The following is a 7,977-nucleotide window of genomic DNA, read 5'->3' on the forward strand; positions in this document are numbered from 1 at the left end:
ACCTCTCGACTTTGATAATCCCATGGCTCTTAAACCAAAAGCTCTTATACCACTTGTTGAAATTTTATACTAAGATATAAATTAAATGTGGAATAACAAAATTACCCCTAAAATTTATATTTCTACATGTTAGAGCAAAAAAGATTAATAATCATAAAATAACAATAATTAAGAGAAGGGAAAAAAAGAACGACACCGAAAATATACTAGTTCGCCCAAATTCGAGATTACGTTCAGTCTTCTGCAACTGTAAATTCTACTATGATGAAAATTATAAAGATACAAAAAAAATTTGTTCTTAATACTATAATTCGGTATATTAAAATAAATAATAAGAGAAACACCTCGAGAAACGAAGAAAAATCGGGACTCTATTTTCCAGTCACCGCCACACACGGATTGAAAGGAAAAAAAAAACTACAAAGCTGAAAAACTTCTTCTGCCACAACTCCAAAAATTTCCGTCGGTTTGCTCCCCTTTTTCTTTTTAATTTTCACAGCGCCTCATCCACCTAACTTCACACACACACATATATACTGCTGCAAAACCTAATTAATGTGTATAATGGGCCAAGCATCCACATCGTCCATTTGGTTTTTTCCTTCTTAAATTTTGACTTGCTTTTTGACTTTAGTTCAAGATCTCACTCTCACACACACACATATATATATTATTTTTCATCATTATATGTTTTTCTATAAAGTTTTGTCTTCACAATCCCAATAATTTTTACCGTTCAATAGATATTGTCATTGCTGGATAGTCCGATCGTGAAAGGAGATATGTATAATTTTATAGCTTTTTTTTTAAGTAAAGGGCAATTTGGATATTTCATGCCCTTTTTGTCCAAAATCCTTTTAATTGAAAACTCATCCTAAAAGTCTTTAAACCTATTTTTGGTAATTTCCCAATTTTGTTGAAGGATATCTTCTAAATAAGTATTAGGAAGTTCGGCCAGATAGTGATGATAGAGCATTTCTGAATTTTTTTTTGAAATATTGTTAAAACTTTTGAAATCCCTAAGATATTTTTGACACAAATTACGCAATTTAGGCCAAGCAAAAGGTATTCCCAAACTAACAAGTTTTTACAACATGACAGTATGAAAAGACTTAAGGTTTAAATGAAAATTACGTGCTCAAAAGTTCGTCATCAAATCTTTAAAATCGGCCGCCTCGTTCGCTTTGCATTCCCGCGTACGCATCTCTAAACCACCCTCAAAATTTCTCGATCTCTACAATTTCAACTCCATACTCTTTCTGTTTCTCATTCTCGATCTCCCTTCCTTTCTCCCATCATCATCACCCTCTTCCCGATTGTTCGATTATCTTCATGTTGTGATTTATTCCAGTTCCGCGAATTTGATCGAGTGAGCGAAGATTAAGGAACGTCCAGCACCACTGAGACACGATTCAGGAAGAGGTAACTTGTTCGATGATTTTCTATATTGGGGGTTTATATGATTCTTCGTTAGTTTAAGCCTTAAACATCAAACACTTTTGATATTGTCGTTTTTCTATTGAAACCTGCCACTTATTTTGGCAAAGACGTTATGTGACCTCATGCTGAGTTTTGGGTAGATGATTGCTTAATAGGTTGCTGGAAATGAAATCCAAAGAGTAGGCTGATGTTGTTACCCTTAAAATGTTAGGTTATTATAGGTTGAGATTGTAGTCTCCCCATCGATTTTTAGGTGTTGAAGTTGAAGATTTTTAAGAATATATAGCGCGATTATCCTGTATACTTATCCAATTGGTTTCTCTGTCATATATGTTGTTTAGATGGTGCAATTTCTCTGTATATTCATAGGTATAAATTTGATGCTAGATAAAGGGTTACAAAAAGATTGTTTAACTTGACGAGTGCAATAAACTGTGTAGTTGCATTTGGTGTCTATTATCCTTTCTTAGTTCAGTTTTTGTATCAATTGGAATCAAGCTATTGTTAGATTTAATACTCAGCTAGTTGTAGAACCAGAACAAGCTAAAAACAGACCAGCAAAGAGAATTTAATAGTTAGTTAGTTAGACTCAAAATGCAAGTAAATTTCTGGATGGAAAAATGGAAACGAGATAGCAGAGGATGAAGAAATGAAAGGCCAAGACTGTTGGTGAGCAATGCCGTCTGGCCATGAGTCTTCATACAAATATAATCTTCTTCGTTGTCTTTTCTTTTGGTTGTGAAGTAGGGGTTTAGATTCCAACGTGGGAGTGTGAATCTTCATTGGGGCTTGCTAGAAAAGAAGGAAAGTAAAAGAAAGGAAACTGCAAATATCTAATAGAGGCAGATTGTTTGAGCATTGAGTAAGGTAGCTTTACACACTCTTTTCTTTATCTTCTTTCCCATGAGCTGGTTATGTACTCTTTTTGCTCTTATGGTGTATGGGGAAGGATGAACTCAAGCAAACCAGCTTTAGATTCTGTTTTTGTTGGCTTTTGGATCTGAGCCTATCTTGTTTAAAGCTTCATTTTATTTTTTTATTATTACTATTTTTTTAAAACCATGTTTGGCCAGTTGGGAACATGTGCTAAGAGTTCACTATAATTAATGTGTGGTGAACTCAAGGGAAACGTATCAAGTTTACTACGACTCTTTTTATGGTTGTTTGGATTTATTGGCCAGTTTCATCAAATCCTTTTGCCTTCATTTAGACTTTGAGAGCAACAAACTCCTGGAAAGGGCAAGCATTGAGTTTGTACACTCAAAGAACTCAAATTAATATGGCATATAATATGATGAACATTCTATTTCCTATGGATGCGTAAATGATTTAAGGTTTTTGACAGACCTAGTTTCTTGGTTATATTAGAGTTTCTAACAAACTTATGCATTCAGTTTGTAACTAGTACGTACAAGCCAGAAGGATTTGAACCTTCTTCTAGAACAATAATCAGTGAGCTTGGAGCACCAAATGGGTTGATTAAGCTGTTATGCCATGATTTTGAAATTCAATACTGATTTGGGCTCTTGAATAGGCAGCAGATGCTCTATTTCTTTGTCACTTTGCTTCCATCCAGTGTAAGGGATGAGTATTTAGAAGAACTAACAAACAAGTGGATAACATCTTTTTCTTCTCATCAGCGTTCCTACAGTACTAACCTGTAAGCTATTGCCCATACTATAGTAAGCTACTTCAAGATGACATTCTCATAGAATTCCATGTGGAACTTTCAGTGTCATAAGGGAAAGGTTCTCATTTTTTTTTCTTTAACAAGAAACAAACATTTCATCAATATATGAAAAGAGAGAAAAATGTTCCAAGGATTCTCATTTATTTTGTGTGCCTATTTGGCATTTTCTCACCCTCAAGCATCCATACACAGACCTTATAGTTGCTCAATGATTTGTTAAGGAGATGGTACGATTACATAAGGTTCATTGGTCAATCATTTTAAATCCAGACACACCTTGGAAGGAGTTATTTTTGGAACGAGTTTTTAAGTAACAATGCATGATTATTAAGTAGCGGGTGTCATCAAAGTATGAAGGTGGTCATCAGATGCCTTGGAACTTTTCTTCATTGTTTTTGTGAGGACAAACCTACAAGTTGGGTTGAATAAATTTAGTGGACTGGTCCCCTTATTTGTAGTGTTGTTGTTGGGCTCTTTTTTTTTTTTTGGGCTTCTATTTTTGTATGTTCGTGTATTCTATATATTCAGAGAAAAGGAAAAAAGAAAAAACTCATCTTGTGACTCCACAAAAGTCTAATTGTTGTACGATCCTTTGTACTATAGAAATTTTCGATGTTGCCATCACTGTGACAACCTCCTTTAAACCCTTAGATGCACAGTTCAACTATAATTTTGGTTTTTCTATCCTACATACAATGGTATAAAATTGCTAGTGAGGTTGTTCCAACCTCAGATAAATTTTCCACCCATTGCTAGTTAACTAGATGCAGTAAGTTCTTTTCTGCCATTTCTTCTATTGATCAGTTGTTGCTAGAATAAGATGGTGTCCTAGATGACTTTGGGATCTAGCTGTACAAAACTTTGCAAATTACGAAAACCCAAGTACACGGGTATAGTAGAGATAAGGAATTCAAAGCTGGGGTGTCAATTTACTTGAAGCAGTAGCCTTTTAGATACAAGATGGCTGATTGGAGGAATCAGAAACTAGCACCCAAGTTTTATGGGTCATTCACAAAACAAGAACAATTGCGGATGGTAAAGGATGCTTGCTCTCCAATTCAATTACTATCTACTTATGATAAGTTGTAGTATAGGTGCCTGTATCAGTGGAAATGATTAGGTCTGGAGGAAGACTCCATGGGATCCTTGTGAATGGATGAATTTCTTGACTCTTCACCTCGAAGATGAAGTGATTATATTGGCACTGGCGTAGTATTGATAGCCTCCAATTTGTTATACGAATGCTAGGAGAAAGATCTATGAGTCTTATTAGGGGAGTGGGGTGGTTTTTATCATTCTATGTAATAAGAAAATGTTAGTTGGCATGATAGATGTGAGGTACGTGTGGTTTTGTGTGATGTCCGGGCCCTCAATTTTGTAATTATGTTATGATCAATAGAAGGGGATGGAGGAGTGGAGTTGGGAAGGTTCTAGCTGAGTGAATTTGAAGGAGAACTGGACCTATAAACTGTGATTTTACTTTATCTCCTTCCAATTGTAAATTGGTTATCCTTGATGGTGTTCTATCAAACATATTTTTGTTTGTCTTATTACAAGCTTTTGAGAAGTTTCATTTGAGATTGCATTCTTGTGGAGTTTGTCAATGCAATTGTGTTCACTATTACTAACACTTGTATGGAATTTGCCCACAAGTTCATGTGGGCTCATGTCGAACCTTTTTAGTTGTAAAATTGTTTGTATTGAAACTTCGATGGATTATCACATTGGTCCTTTTTCTTTTCTTTTTTCTTTTTTCTTTTTTTTTTTTTTTTTGTCTGAGTTCTCACAGTAGAATTGTTGAAGAGTTTTAAAGTATCATAAGATATCATACCTTGTTTTAATGAAGACGACTTTATCATTTTGGTTTAAATACTATATTAGTCTCTTTTGTTCATTTTGGTCCTTGTATGTACAAAACAACCATTTTAGACTTTGTATTTTTTTAACTTTTTCCATTTTGGTTTATGTACTATCCATTTTTGCTTCCCATACTTTTAAAATGTGATCTTTTGGTGTTGGATAACTGCTGTTAGCTAATATTTTCTTTATATTAAAGGTTTCATTGTGTATAGGGATCAAAGTAGGCATATTTTAAGAAGTATAGTTCTAAAACAAACATTTTAAAAGTGAAGGGAATAAAATGAATAAAAGCTTTACATGGATTGAATTGAACCAAAGCTAAAGGTATAGGAACCAAATTATCATTTAAACCATTTTCTTTTTTCTTTTTTTTTCTTTTTTCCTCTTGACAAGGTAAATTTATGATGTTGGATAACTGTTGTTGACTAATATTTAACTTGAAATATACGACATAAAAGTTTCGAAACATTACTGTCCATTTTCATTTTAGATGATAATAAAAGATGACAGCTCTGGTTAGATTACAGTTATTTATGTGTCTCATTTGTGCGCAATACAGTTTTTTAAGTCAAATTCGTCATTGTGGCAGAAGAGGTAATAAATTGACAGACAATGTTGAAGTCTCTTGATGAGTCGGAGAACCCAGATAATAAGCCAAATGAGAAGGGCGTTCTGATTTGTGCCCAAGATGTGAGTAGAATGTCATCCCCTGGACATTTTGATCAAAGTAATTGTGAAGTACTGGCCGCCAGTTTTCAACAGCTTTCCTTTGGAGTCCATGAAGAAGTTAATGGCTTGTCGATATTGAATCTGAAACCTCCTCTTTCACGACCACATAATTGTCAGATGAGAAAAAAGCTTCTCATTCTTGATATAAATGGTGTGCTTGTTGATATAGTATCTCCTCCTCCCAAGGAACGGAAAGCAGACATTAATATTGCTCGACATGCTGGTGAGAATTGATCAACATTTTATACTAATTCAGTGCAAGTTATATTAATTCAGAATTTAACGACCCTATTTATTAAATTCTGATTTTGAATTTCAGTTTTCAAAAGACCTTTTTATTTAGATTTCATGAAGTTTTGCTTTGAAAGATTTGAAATTGGCATATGGTCATCAAGAAACAGGTATTGTTGGATTAATTGTGTGTTCGAGTGTTATTTATTTCTTTGTTCCTTTATTAGATTAATTATATCTGTAATATTGAAATTAAGAGTTGTAGTTCGGTAATGAACTATATCAAACAAGTAACTTATCCTCTTAATCCTTTGAAGGAAGAATGTATCAAGAATGGTTGATTATTTGATGGGAGACATGAAGCACGGATTGTTATTTTGTTGGGTGAGGATTAAAATTTCCTTATCTCAAAAGTTCTTTTGTGAAATTGTACTCTAGACTTACATTTGGGACTATATATTTTATTCGCATTCCATGTTAGATTGTTAATGTGATTTAATCATTGTGCAGAACGTGACTGTTTATTTTAATATAGTACGAGTGACGTTCCCTTCTTGTATTCACTTTATTAGGATCTGTCGCACTGTACTGCTTCAGAATTTTATACTGTGGAAAAGAAGCATAAACGACTAGTTTTCAAGCAACTGAGAAAAGTTTGGGAGAAGCAGGACCCAAATCTTCCGTGGAAACAGGGAGAGTATAATGAATCGAATACAGTGTTGGTGGATGATTCTCCATATAAATCGTTGCTTAATCCTGTATGTTCGTTCATTTTTTGGATCGTTAAAGATTATAATCAATGGATGGTCTTCATGTTTCAATCACGTTTTATCTTGCCTTTTCTCATAAGTGATTTGGATACACAAGTTTTCTCTGATATTGTTTCTTCGCTAAATGTTCATTCTTGCAGCCAAACACTGCAGTTTTTCCATATTCCTACACGTTTCTGGATGAAGAAGATACTTCACTTAGTGAGTTTCATTTACATTTTTAGGATGAAGTTGGCATGATTTTTTAAGTGAAGTCTATTGATACTAATTAAATGCATCATTTAAAGTAATTTTGACCATATATCTCAAACTTCATGATTAACTTGAAAAAGTGTTATCTTTACCAAGTTAAGATTATGTTTACTTAGTTTGAGAATCATGCTAAATTCTTGCACAATATAAATGGCTTTGGTGTGTGTGGCAGGTACAAGAGGGGATCTTAGAATTTATCTAGAAGGCTTGGCTGAGGCTGAAAATGTACAAAAGTATGTGGGACAAAATCCATTTGGTCAAAGGCCAATATCAGAAGGAAGTGCATCTTGGGACTTCTATCACATGGTTTTGGATAATTATCACTCCATTCCATCAACTATTTGATTTTTTTTTTTTTTTTTTTTTTTGTTAAATTGTAAATTTGGGCTATGTGGTTAGAAGAGAGTTGGAATTAAATACCTATGATTTGATAAAACTCTCATAAATTGTCCTTACTTTATGGCAATTATATCAAACCATAAGGACTAATTATGAGATTTTATCAAACCATAAGGACTAAATTCAAACCTTTAAAATTCTTATAAAAAAAAAAATGTAACTTTTAAAATCATTTGGGATTAAATTCAATTTTTTTTCCAAACTGTAGGGAGCAACTTTGTAATTAATCCTCTTTTTTGGGTTAATTTGGAAGGGTGTAAGTTGTGAAGCAATCTTGTATTAATTTGAATGAATGGACTTATGAATGGACTTTTATCTTTTATTACCGAAATGAAAGAGTTCTCATATTCTTGCAATTGCAATATCGGTCTTACAACCACTTTGTTTCAATTATCATTAGTCCTTTTATCTTAGTCAGTTATGTTTGTTTCATAGGTCTCATTGAGTTTTCAGAGACATTTATCTGTTGGTGAAATTTTCAATTTTATCCATAGAACCTCAAAAACTAGGTTTACTAGTACCAACAGTTGAATTAAAAATATTACATAACTAATTAATAAATTCGTTCTAATTATAATTAACTATTAAATATCGTTATAACATTTA

The 7,977-nt window shown here is 33.3% G+C and overlaps 1 protein-coding gene across 6 annotated transcripts; it reads left to right on the forward strand.

Moving 5' to 3' along the window:
- Nucleotides 1-989: 989 nt before the first annotated feature.
- On the forward strand, nt 990-7,727 carry LOC120068987 (uncharacterized FCP1 homology domain-containing protein C1271.03c-like). Of its 6 annotated transcripts, none has more exons than XM_039020666.1 (7): nt 990-1,422; nt 2,188-2,307; nt 5,550-5,942; nt 6,039-6,120; nt 6,268-6,334; nt 6,523-6,921; nt 7,145-7,322. In XM_039020666.1, exons 3-7 carry the CDS (start codon nt 5,603-5,605, stop codon nt 7,172-7,174), a joined length of 918 nt encoding a protein of 305 aa, XP_038876594.1. In that variant the 5' UTR covers nt 990-1,422; nt 2,188-2,307; nt 5,550-5,602; the 3' UTR covers nt 7,175-7,322. The 6 variants fall into 6 exon arrangements, with proteins under 6 accessions (XP_038876594.1, XP_038876587.1, XP_038876577.1 ...); XM_039020659.1 differs by having other exon boundaries at nt 991-1,422; nt 2,185-2,307; nt 5,580-5,942; XM_039020649.1 differs by having other exon boundaries at nt 991-1,422; nt 5,580-5,942.
- Nucleotides 7,728-7,977: the final 250 nt, after the last annotated feature.

The sequence above is a fragment of the Benincasa hispida genome, chromosome 1, assembly GCF_009727055.1.
Source record: "Benincasa hispida cultivar B227 chromosome 1, ASM972705v1, whole genome shotgun sequence".
NCBI lineage: Eukaryota > Viridiplantae > Streptophyta > Magnoliopsida > Cucurbitales > Cucurbitaceae > Benincasa > Benincasa hispida.

Excerpts from the sequence above, each read along its gene's own strand:
- LOC120068987 (XM_039020666.1), top strand. The coding sequence starts at position 5,603 with ATGTTGAAGTCTCTTGATGAGTCGGAGAACCCAGATAATAAGCCAAAT. Across the intron at positions 5,943-6,038 it reads TAATATTGCTCGACATGCTG|TTTTCAAAAGACCTTTTTAT; the intron begins GTGAGAATTGAT and ends TTTGAATTTCAG. Across the intron at positions 6,121-6,267 it reads ATATGGTCATCAAGAAACAG|GAAGAATGTATCAAGAATGG; the intron begins GTATTGTTGGAT and ends AATCCTTTGAAG.